The sequence below is a fragment of the Schistocerca americana genome, chromosome 2 (assembly GCF_021461395.2).
Source record: "Schistocerca americana isolate TAMUIC-IGC-003095 chromosome 2, iqSchAmer2.1, whole genome shotgun sequence".
Taxonomy (NCBI): domain Eukaryota; kingdom Metazoa; phylum Arthropoda; class Insecta; order Orthoptera; family Acrididae; genus Schistocerca; species Schistocerca americana.
In genome coordinates, this window is record NC_060120.1 from 751096401 (window position 1) to 751119394 (window position 22994).

General features: G+C 42.6%; 1 protein-coding gene across 1 annotated transcript in view; it reads right to left on the minus strand.

Annotated features, from left to right (window-relative positions):
* Positions 1–953: 953 nt before the first annotated feature.
* The window catches only part of LOC124595332 (CKLF-like MARVEL transmembrane domain-containing protein 8), a 40457-nt gene continuing 18416 nt past the window's right edge, over positions 954–22994 (minus strand). The window contains exons 4-5 of the mRNA XM_047134038.1: positions 20623–20721; positions 954–4233 (exon numbers count right to left, since the gene is read on the minus strand). Coding sequence (XP_046989994.1) covers positions 4096–4233; positions 20623–20721 — 237 coding nt within the window. The 3' untranslated portion in view covers positions 954–4095. The remainder of the gene's footprint in view (positions 4234–20622; positions 20722–22994) is intronic.

A 22994-nucleotide genomic window follows, 5' to 3' on the forward strand; every position in this document is an offset into this window, starting at 1 on the left:
AACTTAAACTATTTCTGCGTTTACTGCACTCATAGCAGTGCTACATCGACCAAACAAACTAAATTAACAAGCCAAGTTACTTAATAGTGCACAAATTCTGTAGGTACTTTTGATACAACAGAAATTTCTCAAGCATGCCTTCTAACTTCAGCATTCAATATTTTTCAAAACTAATGTGCAATATTTAAAGCCCTTTACACCATACCACTTGTGCTCATGTTGGACACAGCATTTCTCTCCTACAGCATAATTTTGTTCATGGTCCATCAGCAAGGTCACATTCAGTACAATTAATCCCAGAAAAACATAAATATCTCCATGGACTAGATGTTTCGAGTAAACCATGAAATACTGAGAAGGGATTTCCACATTAGACTCTCATATTGCAGGCTCATAAGAAGTTAAAATTACCCGATTTTTGTGTAACTGGCAACTGAAACTAATCTGTTTAAAAGAAACTGTCAATCAGATTCATTTTATGTTGTTCAAAGGTGCTGTCATGTCCACAGGTCACATGCTCTAGGGGTATTTGCTATTCCTGGTAGTTTTTTTTTACAGAGAAAGTTATTTAACTAACTCAAACGCTCCACTTTCTTCATTTTACATGCAGAAGTTCAGACTTTTGACTAGTAATCAATTTTTGCCAGGCAAACAAATGAAGCAGTAGTTCAGATGTTACGTCAAAAGTAACACCCTTTAGCATGTTGAATCCAAATCGGTAGATGTTTAATCGCAACACCACGGCATCACGTGTAATGGCTCTGCTGTCGCTACCAGCAACTTCATGGCAGTCAACTTGTTCTACTGTGCTCTCGCCCCCACCCCCTTCCCCAACCTGGTACCAATACACTGTTGTAATGGTTTGTACTAATGGATATCATTAGGCAAAGAAGGTTTGCAAGCTGATTGCTATTCTAGGATATTATACATAATGTAAAAATGAAAATATCCCATTGTTATAATTTACTGTATTTATCAATGTTACTAGTCACAAAACTATCAATAAAGTTCAACAACAAATCCTCAAAAATCACAACTTCTATATAAACTTTAAAATGGCAAGCAATAAGTTATTAACACAACAGAAGATGGTCTTTATGTAAAGAGAATACAACTTTTACTGCTCTACGAACAACCTTATAAACTTTGATCAACAATGGTCCCAAATTTCTAATATGTAAATGTAGCTGCCTGTATTTTCTTCATGCGGACATACATATAACATTTTACAACAGCTAGCATATTAGTTAACGTACACAATCTATTGTAGTTGTACTTTGACACAGACATACATACACACAAACTACTACATGACATACAATGTGTCAGACTCAATCCTCCTTAAGGAGACTAAAGGCATTTCTAATGTGCCAACACTACTCTTTACACGTGTAGTTAACACTTATTATGATTAGTTATATGATATGCTGTTGTCCAGATTTGTTCTTTCAAACTTAGTATCTAACAAACAACCAGTCCACAAAGACAATAATACAAACTGTAAATATATTATACCTGGGGGTTATGATATACCACGAATAATCTTATACGCTTGTGGATAATAGCTATTTAATCACTAATTGCAGAGAGAGCATCAGTTAATGTAATAGTGACAAGCAGTGGCTGAATGAAACAAATTCAGAGCTTGGAAATTGTGAAGCTGCTTGTCAGAATCAATGACAACAAGAGAGAGAGAGAGAGAGAGAGAGAGAGAGAGAGAGAGAGAGAGAGAGAGAGAGAGAGAGAGAGAGAGTTTTATAGATGTATATTCTCAACAATCCTTTCCCTTTCCAGTTCTTTCTTATGCCTCCCAGATAATCTCTCTTCCCCCCCCCCCCTCCCAAGTAGTAGTAGTAGTAGTAGTAGTAGTAGTAGTAATTTGTGTTCTGAAAAACTATTTATCATCAAATATGTTCAGTAAGGTACATCTTGAAATTATGAAGTAAATTTTTAGAAAACATTTTCCATACATATTGATCAGAATTACTGTTCAATTTGGGTCCACTTTTCATGGATTTGAACAAACATGGTCAAGCAAATATATCTTAAGAAAAAGCTTTTGCTTTCAAGACAACAGATCAATGAAGAACATAGTTAACAACTCTTCTTTATCGTTTTCTTCCTTCAGAGATCTCAAAAGAAGGAACTGTTGCTGTATACTCGAATTAAGTGTTAAAATTTTAACAAAAGTGGTAGCTTTTTACTCTGAAGCAAGCATAAAATATCAATTCATCTTTCTTGACCACAGCTCAAACTTCCTTCTGCATCATAAGTGGCAAAGAACAGTTATTTGAACAGGAAACTGCTCTGTTCATTACGTCAAATCACATTCAGACAAGTAGATTTTAATTTTTACTACACAGCTACGTTCTGGTGCTTTAATCTCGTTGCTTTGGTGGGAGCAGTTTCATGTTCTGAACATACTGCAGAAAGCTGATAAAGGGTATATTATGGTACAATACAAACACATACACAAGAAAATAAGGAGTACATAAATTGCCAACTATTGATACCTGCTCTTCTGACTAATATTACTTGCGTAGTCAACTTTCATCTAAAACCAGCAAAATTTCATAAAAGAACCAGAACACTGGATATCTAACTGTACACTGAAGAATACATAAAATAAGTGTAAGGCAACCACTCACCTATAGTGGATCGATGCATGAAGCACAGTAACAAAACAACATTCACACTAGCTTTTAGGCACTAGCTCTTTTTCCAGCTATAGTATACACATTCCCAAACACAAACACACAGGCACCCAAAATGCACTCTTATGGCCACAGCAAGGCTCAGCCATGAAAGTGTGCATTTGGGTTTGTGTGGATTTTGTTGTGTGTGTGTGTGTGTGTGTGTGTGTGTGTGTGTGTGTGTGTGTGTGTGTGTGTGTGTGTGTGTGCGCGCGCAGTATTGCTGCAAAAAGAGCTAGTACTTGAAAGCTAGTGTAAATGACATTTTCCATTGTGTGTTACTGTGCTCCATGAATCAATACACTATAGGAAATTTCCATTATTTTTTACAATCAATGAGTAACTACAAGTGCCATTCAAGGACAGCATAATCAAATTTATCTGACTGCCAAAAATGTTAACTGAAAATATATTTCTGACAACTGTACACTTTTACACAATACACTGGTTAAAGAAGTGATTTGAGATTCAATTATTAAATGACAAATGAACTTCTGCATGAGCAATTATTAACAGAAAAAAGGTAAAAGTTCTCATTAGGAGAATAGAACAACAAATGTTACAAATATGTGAAGGAGCAAAAACTGCTCCTGAATAGTACACAAATATTTCTAAAATAGGTTATAAAACCTGATTAGTTTATGAATATTTAAATTAAACAAGGTTTAACCATTAACGTAAAGTATTTGTTCCTTTTTGTGTGGAATGTCCAGCATTCACTACAACAGTTTCCCCACAACAACTACTGCTAATAAACATTCAATTTATGCCGAACACTAGCAAAGTATTACTGAATATTTTACAGTTACGTGGAAATATTTTCAAGAAGTTCAGTTCTAATAAGACTTGGTATTTTCCAGTTAAGTATAAAATGCTTGTGATAACATAAAGGCTTGTGAATATTATCTTTACACTGACTAGTGGACGTGTTGTTTAAAACCATTTTTGATGTTCAGGGCAGCCAGCAAAAAATGTATCAAGCCTACTGCTACAGTTTTTATCATTGCTTGTCTACTAACATGGATAATCTTCAAAAAGTTGCCAGAGAAAACTTTATGAACATTTTTGGTGGGCTGATTGGTCCAGAAACAACTAGCAATAAAATATCAGTTTACAAAGTTCAACAATTAGTCACATTATATCCAACATAAATACAACAGCTGAACTAGCATACAAAAATATACAATTATTCTAGTGTAACCAGTACTATCTTAGCAATCACTATGACACCAGGTACACAAAAAATCTGGTATCTAAATACATTGCAACAATTATATGTATAATTCAGTACAAAACACGAGTGAAATGCGTTAAACATTAATAGAAACTGGTTAAATAAGGCATTTGATATAACAGTACACTTCATACAGAGGTTGTAAAGTCTTTTAAACTTTCAGTAATTTTAATATGCAGGGGACGTTACTGTGCTTGTGGTCTTCTGAACAGTTCGTTGACCTTGAGCTATGCTACCAGATCGTACTGCCACAAACTTCAGATATGCATCAACTCCATATGCAACCATCGCAGCAAACCCAAAAAACTGTAAATATCAAGAGGATATATTACTGAAAATTATATTGAGACATTTTATTACTCTCATTTAAAGGCTGGTGCAAAACATATTTATTAATGTATTTATTTTATTTTTACAGCCATATTATTTATCTCTATTTTTCAAATTACTCGCTCAAACTGCCCCTCTGAACACAGGGTCCTTTATTGGCAATAATGGTGTAGTAAAGGAAAAATATGATTTTCCACTAAGCTTAAGATCTTTATACCGAGATAAATTAATGCCATAGGTCAAATAAAAAAGCTGGTAGACACAGAATGCAAATATTTAAGGTGCTATTCTGGTGAAAATGATATGTTAGGTTTCAAACAATGGAACATCCAAGTTGGAATATCAACAATTTAAGGAAAGTGCTACTTACCACAAAGATGACACATCAAGTTGCAGATAGGCACAACTGAAAGATAAACATTAGCTTTCGGACACACACACACACACACACACACACACACACACACACAGAGACAGAGAGACAGAGAGACAGAGAGAGAGAGAGAGAGAGAGAAATATGCACACATTCATTCTCACAAGCTAGCACACCTCGCGCACAAATGAAGGTCATCTCCAGCAACCCGGACCAGCCGGTCATGTGAGCATGAGGTGTGCTTGCTTGTGTGAATCAATGAGTGTCTTTTCTGATGAAAGCTGTGGCTGAAAGCTTATGTAAAAGTGTCTTAAGTGTGCTGTCTGCAACTTAACATGTCATCCTTATACTAAGTAGCAATCTATCTTTTGCTTACAATGTTGATACGTCAGTTTTCAGTGGTGAGGTTAATGTGTGGGAACACTATGCTGGTGGCTCTTGTGGGACATTTTTTGCAGTGAAGGGCACTTTTTCCACTAAACAGATTAAAGAGAGTAAACAGATTATATAGTGAACATTAGTACTTATGGTGTAGTGAGGGTCATTTGTATGTTACTGAACAATAACGGAGTGGCTGCTTTTGGGTAACCCTTTGCAGCACTTAATGGCCATAAAAAAAGGATGTGAAAGTCCAGTTTAATTCTGCAATATTGCACACATCAGTTACCTATGTATCATTTACTTTTACAGTTACCAGCTACTAATCTATGGTTCCTCCACTATATTTCAATTGTCTGTTCTATTGCTTGAAATGGGTCCTTTTCCCTTATAATATTTTTTTCCAGGTTTGGATTACTTACTTTTTTTAAACATATACCTTGTAATGAGTTAAAACATCAACACAGGAGCAGTTTCACTGACAAAGTTCCCTTTACTGCTTTGTTCCCAGGAAATGTAATTTAGTTTCTCTGACAGATTGATCCATAATTATTCAGTGATGCCTTTTTCACTTTCACTTAATTTCAGTGTTCAAACAATGACATTTTCCCAACATCTGGGAGATGTTCTTTCTACCATATACAACTGAAAATTTTAATGCTGTTTTCCTCTCTTTGTTTATATGTTTTAGCATCTGATTGTTTATCCTGTCTGGTTCTGCACCTGTATCTCACAATGGGGTTAGCATGGCTGCAAGATCCCCTCATGGACTAAATCCCCATAAGCATTTCTCAGTCTAGCCTGAAGTCTGCAGAAAGTGGTACAGGCAATGTAAAGTAAAACTGGTCATTCCTGCCCACTCAAGACTGCAAAATTACAGTTAACCTTTGCTACAACCTGATGTGCTGTTAGCAAATCTACCTTAAATAATATTCTGGGATGCCATTAGAGTTAATTTTTTAACAAACACCAAAAAATAGTTCACAATTACTCAGTTTAATATGATTAATCACAAAGATTGCGAAAAATGAATATCATGTTTAACACAAAGATCTGGATACATCCCACAGCTGACTGAAGGGCTCAGCGTGCAATAGAAATCTCTAGCACATGCCATATGTCAATGGAACGATCTGTAGATTGCCAGAAACATACTGTCACTTGTTTCTTGATGAAACTAGACAGCTGTGTAGTGGAATTATGGTAACAAAGCTTTGACAACACTAATGCTGGCCCTAGCCTGCGTCTGTAAATGTGCGGATGGAAATGTGTGTCTGTGCTACCAGATCGCAAGTGTATACCTGTCCTTTTTCCCCCCTAAGGTAAGTCATTCCGCTCCCGGGATTGGAATGACTCCTTACCCCTGTGTGTGTGTGTGTGTGTGTGTGTGTGTGTGTGTGTGTGTGTGTGTGTGTGCGTGTGTATTTTGTATTGTCTCTGTGTGTGTGCGCATGGAAGACGCGGAAGGGGGGGGGGGGGGGGGGGGCCACATCTCCTAAACCATGAGACAAATATCAACCAACTCGGTACACACATCCCTTATTGTCTGGCAACAATCTCTGTCAGGGTGATTTCAGTCAAAGTTATAAAACACAGAACACGAGCAGCTGCTCGAGCGTCATCAGCTAAAATATCCGGTAAAGTAGATGGCAGGGACAGGACAACACGAGATTGACTAAAGCGGGGACACGACAATAAAACATGGCGCACTGTTAATGCCTGACCACAAGGGCACTGCGGGGCTGGGTCACCGGAGTGCAGGTAGCGGTGGCTAAACCGGCAATGCCCAATCCGCAACCTGGTCAGAAGGACCTCCTCTCGCCGAGACGGTCGGGAGGAGGTTGTCCAAGCAGTTGGGAGCGGTTTTACTGCCCGGAGCTTGTTTCCTTGGAGGGATGACCAAGCATCCCACCACAACGACACAAGCCTCTTACAAACATCCCCACGAACGTCAGATGACTGGACACAATGGGAGGCTGGCCGAGGCAGGAGGACTGCAGCCTTGGCTGCAGCATCTGCAGCCTCATTCCCAGGCACTCCTACATGTCCGGGAACCCACAGAAAGCTGACAGGAGAACCATTATCAGCGAAAGAATGGAGGGACTGCTGTATCCGTTGAACCAAGGGATGGACCGGATAGGGAGCTCCAAGGCTCTGAAGAGCACTGAGTGAGTCAGAGCAGGGTACATACGATGAATGGCGGTGGCGGCGGGCATACTGAACGGCCTGATGGAGAGCAAAAAGCTCGGCCGTAAAGCTGGAACATTGGTCGAGGAGCCGATATTTAAAGGTGGCGGCCCCGACGACAAAGGCACAGCCGACACCATCATCAGTTTTGGATCCATCGGTGTAAATAAAGGTGTGACCGGCAAGTCGAGCACGAAGTTCGACAAACCGTGAGCAATACACTGCAGCCGGAGTACCCTCCTTCGGGAGTGAGCTGAAGTCGAGATAAATATGAACCGGAGCCTGGAGACAAGGTGGTGTCGGGCTCTCACCCCCTCTGAAGGTGGTAGGGAAGGCAAAATCCAATTGTCGAAGCAGGCGACGGAAGCGGACTCCGGGGGGCAGCAGCGCAGACACATACAACCCGTACTGACGGTCGAGAGAATCGGCGAAGAAGGACTGGTAAGAGGGGTGGTCGGACATAGACAACAGCCGGCAGGCATAACGACACAGCAGTACGTCGCGCCGGTAGGTCAATGGTAATTCGGCAGCTTCAGCATAAAGACTCTCGACAGGACTAGTGTAGAAGGCTCCGGCCGCAAGACGTAACCCCCGATGGTGGATGGAGTTGAGACGGCGTAAGAGGGATGGCCGAGCAGACGAAGCTCCCACAATCCAGCTTCGATCGGACTGGACCGATACAAGCAAAGCAGGACAGTGCGATCCGCTCCCCAAGATGAACCACTAAGAACTCTGAGGACATTAAGTGAACGTGTACAACGGGCCGCCAAATAAGAGACATGCGGAGACCAACACAGTTTCCTGTCCAACGTGAGCCCTAGAAACTTAGTGGTTTCCACGAATGGGAGAACAACGGGACCGAGATGTAAGGATGGCGGAAGGAACGCTTTATATCGCCGAAAGTTGATACAAACCGTCTTCTCTTCAGAGAACCGGAAGCCATTTGCCACGCTCCATGAGTATAGGCTGTCTAGACAACGCTGAAGGCAGCGCTCCAGGAGGCATGTTCTCTGGGCACTGCAGTAGATCGCAAAGTCATCGACAAAGAGAGAGCCTGAGACATTAGGTGGAATGCAATCCATAATTGGATTGATCGCGATGGCAAAAAGGGCTACGCTCAAGACGGAGCCCTGAGGCACTCCGTTCTCCTGGAGGAAGACGTCGGACAATACGGAACCCACACGTACCCTAAACTTTCAATCCGTTAAAAAGGAATCAATAAAAAGGGGCAGGCGACCGCGTAGGCCCCACCCGTGCAAAGTGCGGAGGATACCTCCTCTCCAACAGGTATTATAAGCCTTCTCCAAATCGAAGAACACGGCTACCGTTTGGCGCCTTCGCAAAAAGTTGTTCATGATGAATGTCGACAAGGTCACAAGGTGGTCAACAGCGGAGCGGCGGCGATGAAAGCCGCATTGGACATTGGTAAGTAGCCGTCGAGATTCAAGAATCCAAACTAACCGAGCATGAACCATGCGCTCTATCACCTTATAGACACAGCTTGTAAGAGAAATGGGGCGGTAACTAGAAGGAAGGTGTCTATCCTTCCCGGGTTTGGGTATAGGAACAACGACGGTGTCACGCCAACGCATGGGGACCTGACCTTCAGTCCAGACGCGATTGTAGGTACGAAGAAGGAAGCTTTTGCCCGCCGGAGGAAGGTGTGCCAGCATCTGAACGTGAATGGCATCTGGCCCCAGAGCAGAGGACCGGGACAGTGCAAGCGCACGTTCGAGTTCCCGCATAGTAAAGGGGGCATTATAAGTTTCCAGATTCAGCGAGCGGAAGGAAGGTCGCCGAGCCTCTTCTGCCTCTTTCCTGGGAAGGAAGGCAGGGTGGTAATGGGCGGAGCTTGAAACCTCCGCGAAAAACCGGCCGAAGGCGTTGGAGACAGCCACAGGATCAACGAGGACCTCATTACCTGAGGTCAGGCCAGGTACCGAGGAGTGGGCAAGGTACCGAGGAGTGGGCCTTAATGTCCAACAGCCGGCACAGGCCACCCCATATGACAGAAGAGGGAGTAAAACTGTTAAAGAAGCTGGTGAAAGAGACCCAACAAGCTTTTTTGCTGTCTTTGACGACTACGGCATTGCGCTCGGAGTCGTTTGTATCCAATACAATTCGCCAACGTAGGATGGCGGCGAAAGGTGCGTAAAGCACGTCGTCGAGCACGGATAGCGTCTCTACAAGCCTCGTTCCACCAGGGGATGGAAACGCGACATGAGGAAGAGGTAGTACGAGGAATGGAACATTCGGCAGCATTGATGATAACAGCCGTGAGGTATTCGACCTGACTGTCACAACTGAGAAAATCGTGGTCCGGAAAGGTCGCCAGGGAGGAGTAAAGTCCCCAGTCAGCTTTTGGTATGTTCCAGCTCGAAGGACGTGGGGATGGGGTGTGGTGCAGGAGACGAACGACACAGGGGAAGTGGTCGCTCGAATAGGTGTCAGAAAGGACATACCACTCGAACCGATGGGCAAGAGTGGTAGAACAGATCAAGAGGTCCAAGTGCGAGTGGGTATGAGTAGAGTCTGAGAGGAAAGTCGGGGCGCCAGTATTGAGGCAGAGAAGATTGAGATGGTTGAAGACATCCGCCAAGAGTGAGCCTCTTTGGCAGGATGCAGGAGAGCCCCAAAGGGGATGATGGGCACTGAAGTCGCCAAACAATAAAAACGGCGGGGGAAGCTGAACAATCAGGTGCATCACGTCAGCCCGACTAACAGCGGATGACGATGGAGTGTAGATGGTACAAACTGAAAAAGTAAAAGCAGAAAGAGTAATACAGACAGCTATTGCTTGGAGTGGGGTGGTCAATGGGATGGGATGGTAATAGACATCGTCCCGAACGAGCAACATGACCCCACCATGAGCTGGGATACCGTCCACAGGGGTGAGGTCATACCGCTCCGAGGTATAGTGGGTAAAGGCAATACGGTCAGTCGGCCGCAACTTGGTTTCCTGGAGACCAAGGACGAGCGGATAGTGCAGGCGGAGGAGCAGTTGTAATTCCTCCCGATTAGATCGAATACCACTTATGTTCCAATGTAACAAGGCCATCGCTAGTCAAAAAAGAGGGGGAACGAGACGGGGGAAGAGCTGGTCACCTCGACGACCGCAGAGGGCCAGGTTTCGAGGGAACAACGCTACAACCGGCGGGAGGCGGATCCTGTTCCATCGAGTCGTCGCCAGCTGCACCATTTGCTGACGAGAGGCCAGCTGAGCGCCTGGCAGCAGAGCGTCCCGCCAAAACTGAGGACGGCCGGGAGCGGCAACTCACGGATGGAGCGTCAGACGAAACGCGCCGGGGTGGAGAGGGGGATAGAGACTTCTTCTTGGAGGCCTTCTTGGAAGTCCGAGGAGGCACAGGGGTGGTGGGCTGGACCCGAAGAAGGTCCTCACGCGCGGGGTCCGTTTTGGAACGCCGGACCTCGGAAGCTGGGGTCCGGAACGTTTCCCCCGATGGACGCCTGAGAAGAGGAGGAGGATTTGGAAGGGAGGGATTTGGGAGGCGGAAGCAGAGACCCCGGATGGGGGGAGGAGGCGGATGGGGGACAGGATAGGGGTGAGGATACCGTAGAAGGAGGGGACACAACTGAGGCAAACGAAGTGGTCAACGGCACGGGATGGAGGCGGTCATACTTCTTCCTGGCCTCAGAATAAGAGAGGCGACCCAAAGTTTTGAGCTCTTGTATCTTCTTCTCCGTCTGATATGCGGGGCAGTCTGAGGATCTAGGCGAGTGGATGCCAGGACAATTAACGCACCGAGGTGGTGGGGTGCATGTATGTTCCTCACGAAGAGGACGTCCACAATCGCCACAAAGGGGCTCAGCCTCACACCGTGACGACATGTGCCCAAAGTGCAAACACCGAAAACAGCGCATAGGAGGCGGAACGTAGGGTGCACGTCGCACCGGTAGCACATCACCTTTACCTTCTCCGGGAGAACGTCCCCCTCTAAGGCGAGGATAAAGGCCCCGGTGTCGATGCGACGGTCTTTGGGGCCGCGCTGGACTCGCCGGACGAAATGCACGCCTCGGCGCTCCAGGTTGGCCCTGAGCTCCTCATCAGATTGCAGCAGGAGGTCCCGATGAAAAATAACCCCCTGCGTCCTATTTAGTGCCACATGCGGGACAATGGACACTGGGATATCCCCTAGGCGGTCACACGCCTGGAGCGCCGCCGACTGTGTGGCGGAGGTGGTCTTTATAAGAACGGACCCCGAACGCATCTTACTGAGAGCCTCGATTTCCCCCGAAGATGTCCTCAATGTGCTGAACAAAGAACATGGGCTTGGAGGTGACGAACGTCCCCCCCATCGGTTCGAGAACAGACCAAATAGCGGGGGAAGTACTTCACCCCAAGCCGGCGGGCCTGTCCCTCCTCCCAGGGAGTGGCCAAGGGGGAAAGGGCAGGAGAACCAGAACTAGAGACAGTACCTTTCCTTTTGAAAGACTCGGCCGCAGAGCGACCTGATACGTGTTGACGTTTCATCTGCGAAGCGTCCGCCCCGATACCACCCACTCCGACCAGGGGCTCTCCCCACGGGCGCCACCCAGCCTCAGCAAGGGCCACCTGGCAGGATGACTGTTGCCGGGAGTCCTGATGCCCCAAGGAGACAGGCATCTACTCCTTGGCCGACGTGGGGAGGGTGCAGCTCAGGTACCGGCAGTACGATCCCTGTGTTGTCAGGGGGCTACAACCTAGAGGGTACATGACGACCCCACCACAACAGGCTGGCTACCGTGCTGGATTTCTGGTGCCATGGAAAGTCCATCATGATCGTAGGTGCAGATGGGGACGCACTATGGGCGTAACTTGTACAACCCATCAGGCGTTTAGGCCCAATTTGAGGAATAGTGGGTATGGTTACAACATCGGTACAATGCTGAGTGCCAAGGTCTTAGTGCACTGAGGACCAGTGGTACACCACGTAAGGCGTCCTTCCCCAAAAGGCTCGTACTTCTGTAGAATTTTGAAAAATGGAGGTCAAACCCCAAGGGGGACCATCACATGGAAGGCCGAAACGGTTGAAACTCCTTTTAGTCGCCTCTTACAACAGGCAGTAATACCTCGGGCCTATTCTTACCCCAGACCCGCAGGGGGTCTGTCAGGGTGAGAACTTCAGGAGATGTGATGCCAAACATCTCATATGCATGAAAAACTGCTGCATTGTATGTGTTTGCAAGACATTTTGCAGGCAGTATCAATGTATGCTGCTGAATGTACATGCACACATATAGCATTGTACAACACACAGTTCATGAGATATGACATCATGAACACTGGGATGCATGATGCTTTAATATTTATTCTTTACTATTATGACACTCCTAGAGTCTAGTCAACTTAAGGAAATCCCAGACACCCGACACTGCTGTTAACAGCTTTGAACTGCGAAACTCGAATGGCTGTCTGTAGAAATAACCATCAACAGAGCTATGAAGAGACTTTGCCATAGAGACGTTTACAAAATTGTGTTGTAGACTTGCGAAGCAGCTACACCCAGTGACAGAAACTGTGCGAGATATTACCTACACTTTCTTTTTCCTTTCTTTTTCAGTTTCTAATGGAAAATTGGCAAACTGAATACCCAGGTAGCAGTATGCTTCTCAGCCAGTATTAAATATAGAAAACATTAGTTCCATGCCTAAATGTTTGGTTCCCTCCATTTATGATCACCAAATTGGATCCACTCTGAAGACTTGTTTGGCCTTTCCATACCACTGGCACATTTTCAGCAAAAAAATGGCACAGCCCGCCTTGCTGCCTGCATTTCAATCATGGAAGCTGTTTTCTTACTCGTCACTATCCATATCACTCTTTAACAGAGCAATTTATTCATCATACCTGCAGCATTCCAATAGAATTTAAAAATACAGTAAACTCCCGTTTATCTGAAATGATCGGGCTGGTGGCCAGTGCAGAGAATGAAAATTTTCGATAAACCGAAGTCCCCCATTTTCACGGGTGAAACACCCTGAATTGTGTCAATACCGCGAAATATGATCGGAAAACTTGCATAGGGTATTTAGCATGTTGTTAATATGGTTGTGAATAAGCCTGCATGTTATTGACTGAAAAAATTGTGTTGACGTGTTAAAAAGATGCCAAAGTATGATTGAAAACTCAAAGTTTTTAAATGCTGAATAACAAATGCTCATTTATTTTGCATTCTTAGAGAAAAAAATCCGCCTTATTTGGCAGCAGGAAAAAACATGAGTTAAGTTTATTAACCTACTCTTTTGAACAAAAAATAAAATGCTGTACAAAATTATGAAACAAAAAGTTTGTCTAGAGAAGTAAAACAAAAGAAACTTTTAACTTATGGACACTGAAGTTCTAGAACGCTGTTTTCTTACTCGTCATTATCCATATCACTCTTTAACAGAGCAATTTAATCATCATACCTGCAGCATTCCATTAGAATTTACTTTTTGGTAGAAAAGTCTGTAATGTTTTTTGTTTTTGGCTTGAGAAACTCTTTTTGCAGCAACATATTTCCAACGTTGGAAACAAATGATTTTGTGATAAGCTGCCTCCTCCTGTTCACTGATGTACTCCAGGGTGGTTTGGATCGCTTCGTAACTGACTGTGTGCTGAATCTTTTTCTTTGTTTTGCCATCAGAGACACATTCTTCTGACACTTTCTGGTCAGTCGCAATTTGGACAATTTCTTCCTCAGTCAAATCAAAAGAGCCATTTTCCAACCACTCTTCAATGTCTTCGAAGTTCGCATCTTCACAACACGGTGGCTTCTCCAGTAAATTCACTAAAATTACATCATTTTCATCTCTTTCTGGCACATCAGCTTGAGTTTCAGTGTTCCCTCCTCCTTCTCACCACTGATGAGTTGCCTTACGATCAAAGAGTTTTTTCCAAGATCTAAAGAGAGAAATTGGAGGAATTAGATTCCAAGCTTCAGCAAGCCAATGAATGACACTTAAAACGTCAGTTTTTTTAAGAGCTTACACAAAATCATCTTCAGCATCAATTGCACCGATTAAGTAGTCAAGTAACTTGCGTCTATAATGTTTTTTCATTGCCTCAAGAACATCTTGGTCCATCGGTTGACGGAAGTGATGTTTGGTGGGAGAAAAACAACTTTGGTATCCTCATCTTTTAGATCGTCTGGGTGAGGAGGAGCATTGTCCACAAGAAGTAGACTTTTCGACAAAGTCCTTTTTCCTCCATGTATTTTTCTACAGCTGGAACAAACACTGCCTGGAACCACTCATTGAAGATGGCACCGTTCATTCATGTCTTTGACTGATTCATGTACCACAATGGCAAAGGTTTATCACATGTCTGCTGTCCAAATGTTCTTGGTTTTTTCGATTTGCCAAGTAAGGCATAGTTTATGATTGCCAGTGGCATTACTGCATGCAAAGACAGTAACACTTTCTTTGTTCTTTTTATATCTGGATGCTGATTTTTCTTGTTTAGAGGCAAGAGTTTTTGTTGGCAATATTTTGTAATTCAACACGATTTCATCACAGTTGTAAAGTTTTATCGTCAGCATAATCTCCTTTGCCGATGATTGTGTGCAGTTTCTTCTTATCCTCAGATGATTCTTCCCCCCCTTCTTGTCAATTGTTCCCTAATTCTCTCCCTGAAACTCTCTACAATCTCTGGTTCTTTCAGTTTATCCAGGTCTCATCTCCTCAAATTCCCACCTTTTTGCAGTTTCTTCAGTTTTAATCTACAGTTCATAACCAATAGATTGTGGTCAGAGTCCACATCTGCCCCTGGAAATGTGTTACAATTTAAAACCTGGATCCTAATTCTCTGTCTTACCATTATATAATCTATCTGATACCTTTTAGTATCTCCAGGGTTCTTCCATCAACCTTCTTTCATGATTCTTAAACCAAGTGTTAGATATGATTAAGTTATGCTCTGCGCAAAATTCTACCAGGCGGCTTCCTCTTTCATTTCTTAGCCCCAATCCATATTCACCTACTATGTTTCCTTCTCTCCCTTTTCCTACTCTCGAATTCCAGTCACCCATGACTTAAATTTTCGTCTCCCTTCACTACCTGAATAATTTCTTTTATCTCATCATACATTTCATCAATTTTTTCATCATATGCAGAGCTAGTTGGCATATAAACTTGTACTACTGTAGTAGGCGTGAGCTTCGTGTATCTTTGCCACAATAATGCGTTCACTGTGCTGTTTGTAGTAGCTTACCCGTACTCCTATTTATTTTATTCATTATTAAACCTACTCCTGCATTACCCCTATTTGATTTTGTATTTATAACCCTGTATTCACCTGACCAAAAGTCTTGTTCCTCTTGCCACTGAACTTCACTACTTCCCACTACATCTAACTTTAACCTATCCATTTCCCTTTTTAAATTTTCTAACCTACATGCCCGATTAAGGGATCTGACATTCCACTCTCCGATCCATAGAACGCCAGTTTTCTTTCTCCTGATAATGTCCTCCTGATCAGCCCCCACCCGGAGATCCGAATGGGGGACTATTTTACCTCCAAAATATTTTACCCAAGAGGACGCCATCATCATTTGACCATACAGTAAAGCTGCATGCCCTCGGGAAAAATTACGGCTGTAGTTTCCCCTTGCTTTCAGCCGTTTGCAGTACCAGCACAGCAAGGCCGTTTTGGTTAGTGTTACAAGGCCAGATCAGTCAATCATCCAGACTGTTGCCCCTGCAACTACTGTAAAGGCTGCTGCCCCTCTTCAGGAACCACACGTTTGTCTGGCCTCTCAATAGATATCCCTCAGTTGTGGTTGCACTTACAGTACGGCTATCTGTATTGTTGAGGCACGCAAGCCTCCTCACCAACGGCAAGGTCCAAGGTTCATTGGGGGGGGGGGGGGGGGGGGGGGTGTTAAAATCTATTACACAAATTATATGAAGTGGCACCAGAGCCAGTGCTATGTCAGAGGCAGATGGAGGCCCTTTGGAGCTAATCTGTGGCAAGGCAACATCCATTAACCTAACCAAGGTAAATTCCTTCACTGTCTCCTTCATAATCCCATTTTGTAATTTTATGGCTAACCTCATGATAATTCGAACTCCAAACAAAGCAGGTGCTGTCTGGTGTGAATATTATCTGATCTATCATTTTAAAAAGCCAAGATTGCAAAAATACTAACACGAACTCTTTACAGAAGAAGAATAGAAAATTTGGTAAAAGCCGACTTTGGGGAAGATCAGTTTGGATTCCGGAGAAATGTGCGAACACATGAGGCAATACAGATCCCAGAAATTCTCTTACTAGAGAGGATAAGGGAAGTCACTTATAGAATTCGTAGACTTACAGAAAGCTTTTGACAATGTTGACTGAAATACTCTGAAATACTGAAGGTAGCAGGGGTAAAATACAGGGAGTGAAACACTATTTACAATTTCTGCAGAAAAAAGAGGGCAGTTACAAGAGTCAAATGGCATGAAAGGAAAGAAGTGGTTGAGAGGGGAGTTAGACAGGATTGTAGCCTACCCCCAATGTTATTCAATCTTTAAACTTTAGCAAGCAGTACAGGAAACCAAAGGAAAAAAATTAGAGTAGGAGTTAAAGCCCAGGAAGAAGAAATAAAAACTTGGAGGGTTGTTACCAACATTTTAATACTGTCAGAGACAGCAAAGGACTTGGATGAACAGTTGAATGGAATGGACAGTGTGTTGAAAGGGTATAAGATGAACATCAACAGAAGCAAAACAGGGTAATGGGATATAGCTAATTAAATCGGGTGATAATGAGGAAATTAGATTAGGAAAAAAGACAAAGTAGTAGATAGGTTTTGCTATTTGCACAGCAGAATAACTGATGATGGCTGCAGTTGAAAGGATACAAAATGTAGACTGGCAATGGCAAGAACAGCGTTTTTGAAAAAGAGAAATTTGTTACCATCAAATATAGATGCACGTGTTAGGAAGTCTTTTCTGAAGGTAATTGAAGTGTAGCCATGCATGGAAGTGAAACCAGTTTACACAAGAAGAGAATAGAAGCTTTTGAAATGTGGTACTACAGAAGAGTGCTGTAGAATAGTTTAATAGATCACATAACTAATAAGAAAGTACTAAATAGATTGGGGAGAAAAGAAATTTGTGGCACAACTGGACACTAGAATAAGGTATCAGTTGACAGGATGCATTCTGAGGCATCAAGGGATCATCAACTTAATAGAGTGTGTGTGTGTGTGTGTGTGTGTGTGTGTGTGTGTGTGTCAGGGGGGGCGGGGGGGTTAAATCTTAGAGGGGGGACTAAGAGAGACACAGTAAACAGATTCACAAGGTTGCAGTAGTTATTTGAAGGGGAAGAGGCTTCATAATATGGAGTAACATGTAGAGTGGCACAAAACCAGTCTTCGGCCTGAAAACCCAGCAACCACAACTCATTTCTGCTGTTCCACATAACTTTTCTTTCTGTGACTTATTCTCAATCAATAGAGCAAGCTCATTGGACTGTCGTTTCCTTTCCACAGGTCCTGCAGTTTTACCTCGCTTTCACTGAGGATAACATTGGCATCAGCAAATCTTATCATTGCTATTCTTTCACCCTGAATTTTAAATGCACTCCTGTACAGTTATTTTATTTCTGCCACTGCTACTTCAATGCAGAGAGTGAACATAAGAGGGTGAAATACTACTGTCTCACATTTTCTAATCCTAGCACTTCATTCTTGGTCTTCCATTCTTACTGTTCCCTCTTTTCAATATCACCCATCTTTCCCTACAGCTTACACCAGGCGTTTCTAAACTTTTGTTCTTTACATTGTTGAATCCTTTTTTATGTTGATAAATCCTATGAATGTGTCTTGATTTTTCTTAAGTCTAGTTTCCATTATGGAGTGCAATGTCAGAACTGCCTCTCTGGTGACTTTACTTTTCCCAAAGCCAAACTGGTCAACAACTAATAGATTCCAAGTTTTCTTTTTAATTTGTCTGTATATTATATTCAACAGCAACTTGAACGTGTAAGCAGCTACGCCGGATATGCGATAGTGTTTGCCCTTATCTGCCTTTGCTATCTTGGGATTGGGTGGATGATATTTTTCCAAAAAACTGACAGCATACCTCCGCAATACTAAGATTCTACAGACAAAATTTAGTAGTCATATAGTTCCCACTTCCCCATGATTTCAGAAGTTCCAAAGGACCTTTCTTCTTCTTCTTGTTCTTCTTCATGGTCTTCAGTGTACTCTTTCTGCCTACTGACTATCCTCTGTGTTGGAAAGTGGAATTCTCTTTACACTCAAAGTTGATGCTTTTGCTTTTCATTTCACCAAAGATTGTTTTGAGTTTTCTGTATGCCGAATAAGTCCTTCTGACAACCATTGCGTTTTTTATTTCTTTACATTTTCTCTGCTATGACTTTACTCTGGCTTCCCTGCACAACTAATCCATTTCATTCCTAACTGCATTATGCCTATCTGATCCTCTACAGTTTTTTTACTTCTTTTCTCTATCAACTGAAGTATTTCTCCTATTACCCAAGATTTCTTCACAGTTATACTCCTTGTACCAATGGTTGGCACTCCAACTTCAGTTTTGGCATTTTTCTTGAGCTGTCCATTCCCTTCAACTGAATTGCCTACTATGGTATTCATTATCACTGTATTAATAGCCTGAGAAAACTTCAGTCTCATCTTACGATTCCTCAGTACTTCAGTATCCCAGTTCTTTCACAGATTCTTTGGGCAATTCTCTTTAACTTTAGTCTACTCTTCATCATTTCTAAATTGTCATCTGTGTCTGTGTCTGCTCCTCGGCATACGTCACAATCCAATATCTGATTTTAACATCTTCTGACGTCAATTTAATACAGCTGAATCCTCCCTTGTCTCTGAACCTTTTCCAGGTACATGTCTTCCTCATGCAATTTTTTAATGCTGCATTGACTACTGGTAGTTGAAATTTATTGCAAAATTCTATTATACTTCCTTCTCACTCAGTCCTGCTATAGAGCCCATAATCTCCCACTACTGTCTTCTATTCCTTTCCCTAGTATAATGCTCAAATTAGACACGATTATTATATTTTCAGCTCCCTTTAAATACTGAATTATACGTTCAGTAACCTCACATTCACAATCTCTTCATCTTGTGCTCGTGACACAGACGTGTGTACTGTTGTCATTGTTTGTGGACGATTCTGAGGAGAACGATCCTATAGTGCAATTGTTCACAATAAGCCACTCTCTGCCCTACTTTCCCATTCATAATATAGTCTATGATGCTTCCCTAGACCACGGAGCCAACAAAGTTTATATTGTGGGCAATACTGCCCTACCCCTGATCCGTTGTCTCTCCACCCGTAGTGTAGCCAATAGTTGTAATAGTGAATTTAGTACCTGAACAGGCGTAATAACATGGCTAAACAACACTGTCAGCACAAGGTACAGAACAGGTCAACAGGGGCTCAACAACAAGCTGGGAAACCGGACCCTGCAAGAGGAAATGAAAACTCGCTGTTTGAGTCTAATCTACAGGGAGGCAGAAATTCCAAAACAATGCAGGTAAGTGCAGAGGGGTCAATAACACATAGCAGGCACAGTCAGCTGACGACTGAGCGCACAAACAGCACACTGTAAGAGGTGATGTTCACTGTGGTTGAACTCAGCATTAGAACTGACCCACCTGGCTCACTGCCATGGGTAGGTAAACATTTCTGTCAATGGGTCTGCCCATACCACACACTGCATGCACCCTCCATGGCAGTTGTACTGCTCTCTTCAATTGCAATACCACGCCAGCCCACCTGCATCTGTTGCAATGCCCAATGGCAGAGATACTTAAGTTAACATCACGATTACTGTGCCTATCTGATGAGACTCTTGACATCTCAGAACCACACGCTTGGAACACTTTAACCAGTTTCCTTGCATATTATCTACCCACATGTCATGCACTGCTACCAGAGGCTCTTCGTGGACACCACCCAGCCACAACATGGGCCACCTTGTAGAATGGGCTTTAGACAGAGTCCCAGCACCCCAAAAAGAGATACATACTCTATGATTTACACAGAGAGCTCTCAACAAACACATCACAAGTGCATTTCCTGCACTAAAAGAGGAATACGGCAATGCACAATGGATTGGCTACTGCCAGAGTTCCATATATAGTCTATAATTCACCGAGGAGGGAGGAGGAAAGGATTGCTGGATAAACATAACATACCTTTTTGCTAATGTGGCTGTCAATCTGGTTGAAGGTTGTGACTAAACTTGAAATAACTGTTTGCAGCCAACAGTTCTATTTATTTGGAGTTTTGTATAATCCTGACAAGCAACTTAGCAGTCTGTTATGATGTCAATCTCTCAGTCTTAACACATGAAAGTTACTTTTTGGGAAACGACTGGTGAAACAGTTGGAGAAAAAAGTTTGACACGAGTTCAAATTTAACTATATTCATTTACATCTAAATAATTCAAGACTGAATATTATACTTACTGCAGCTGCACCATATGCTTCATCATGCCTCCCATAGTCAGCAGCCAGAGAAGCAGCAATTAAGTAAAAGAAAGTCCACACAGCACAGAACACAAATTCCTGTGCAGAAAACACCACATGTAGAAGCTTTCACATGGGAACACTTAATTCTTATCACAATCTTAGTTTAATCCTCTACTGGATAATCCACTGCCATGACGTAAGAAAGCAACATGTTGATTTAGTTAAAAAAAACTGAGTTTCTACAATAGATATAAATCACAGTTCTCCTCTTTTCAGTTTAATTCTCATTAAATGCCCAACTATAATTATAATGATAGGTAAACTGTTGATAATTATTTTTCTATAAGTTTCAAAAGGAACAGTAAACATCAGTGATTTCTGTGCACAATGGCAGCAACAAGCAAAGTTGTAATTGAAATATGGACAAACTTTTTGATGCTGATAAAACTGCGAGACAACCCAAAACACGTTCGTCTAATCATGACAACTTTTTGTTGCTCACAAACTGTGTTTTTTAACGCAATTTTAGCAGGGTTCACTAGAATATTATGTAATAAATTCCTAAACAAATGGTGCAATGTTTTAGTGAATTTTATTTCTACAATGTATTCACTGGCATCTCATTTTTGCAGTGTTTTCATTGACATTCTGTTCTTGTAATTTTTTCAGTGACCTTTAGAAAAAAAAGCTCTGTTTGTTTCGCAACTTCACCCGAGTGCTCAGAAGATTTACATTTACATAAAATATTTATTCTGCAGATAAAATAGTGCTTGAGATGCAGATTTTTGTTTCACGTAATGTGCTTCTTTCCCAAATTTAGTTGCTGTAAAAAGATGGGCACAGCTTACACACGAAGACCTCCTCAGTAATTGCAGTTAACTGTTCTTGGGTGAATTTCACAAACTTTCATAAAAAGCCATGTCTTAACAGAATAAAATTGTAGGATCAGTGCCAGTTTCCTTATTTGCTGAGAATATAATGATATGATTCTGTAAGTTTTCCCGGCGTATTGAATGTTCGATGAGATTTCGGGATTGCAGCTGGATCGTGTTGACCTCTTGCCATGATATTTCGGCTTGCACTCGTCCAGCCATCTTCAGGGGAGTGTCCGTCACTGGAGACTGCAAGTTACCGGAGTCAACTTATAGCAAAAAATTGGCGCGAAAATGCATGCGCATTGGTCTCTGTCACAGGAGTGTCCTCTATCGAAATCCGTGCCCTCTGGAGCTACTGTTCTATCTTTGGCACACAGGCGCATACGCTTGGTGAAAACTACAGACACTAAACAGACGTCAGATATCACCAGACATGTCATTATGAATAAATTGTCTTCTCTCAGAGGAAATTAAAGAGATCAAAATATTCGTTGTTAAATAAAAAAAAAAAGGTTGAGGAAAGGACTCAACCTACTTTTTATTTAACAATGAATATTTTGAGCAGACTGACGGTGTTGCCATGGGCACTCCTGTCTCGCCTTTGGTGGCAAACTTTTTTATGGAAGACTTTGAAGAAGGGGCACTAGACTCAGCAGAACTGAAACCAAAAGTTTTCTGGTGATATGTAGACGACACTTTCATAGTGTGGCCCCATTGTGAAGAAGAACTGTCATGGTTCTTGCAACATTTGAATGCAATCCACAAGAACATCCAGTTTACGATGAAAATAGAGAAGGATGGTTGCTTGCCATTTTTGGATGTCTTGGTTACTAAGAGTGGATGGGTCATTAGTGCATTCTGTCTACCGTAAGCCAACACATACAGACCTTTACTTGCTAGCGTCGAGTTATCATCCTGCACAAACTACCGGCATCCTAAGAACTTTGGCGCTCCGGGCTCATGTTGTTTCTGATGGAGACAGCCTTACAAAGGAGCTGGAACATTTAGAGTCGGGTGTTCAGAGGAAATGGTTACTCTCCACATCAGATTAGAACAGTGCTACGAAGGAAGAAACATGACCACCTACAAAATCAAGAAGATAAGGAGCTATTCAAGTCCAGGGCGTTCCTTCCATACGTCGGCAACCTTTCATCTAAAATAGGCAGGATTCTAAGGAAACAAAGTTAAAATAATCTTCCAGCCACCAGCGAAGATTAGTGCCCTTCTCGGTTCAGTAAAGAACGATCTGGGTCTGCGGAAGGCCGGGATCTATAAAATTCCTTGCCAGTGTGGCAAAGCTTACATCAGTCAGACGACATGTACAGTACATGAAAGGTATGTTGAACACTAACAGCACACTCGCCTTTCGCAGCCCAATAAGTCGGCAGTAGCTGAGCATTGTATTACTACAGGACATGCTATGGATTTTTCTGTCACAAAAATCTTGGCCCCAGCAAAAACTTTATGGGATTCAGTAACTGAAGAATCTGTGGA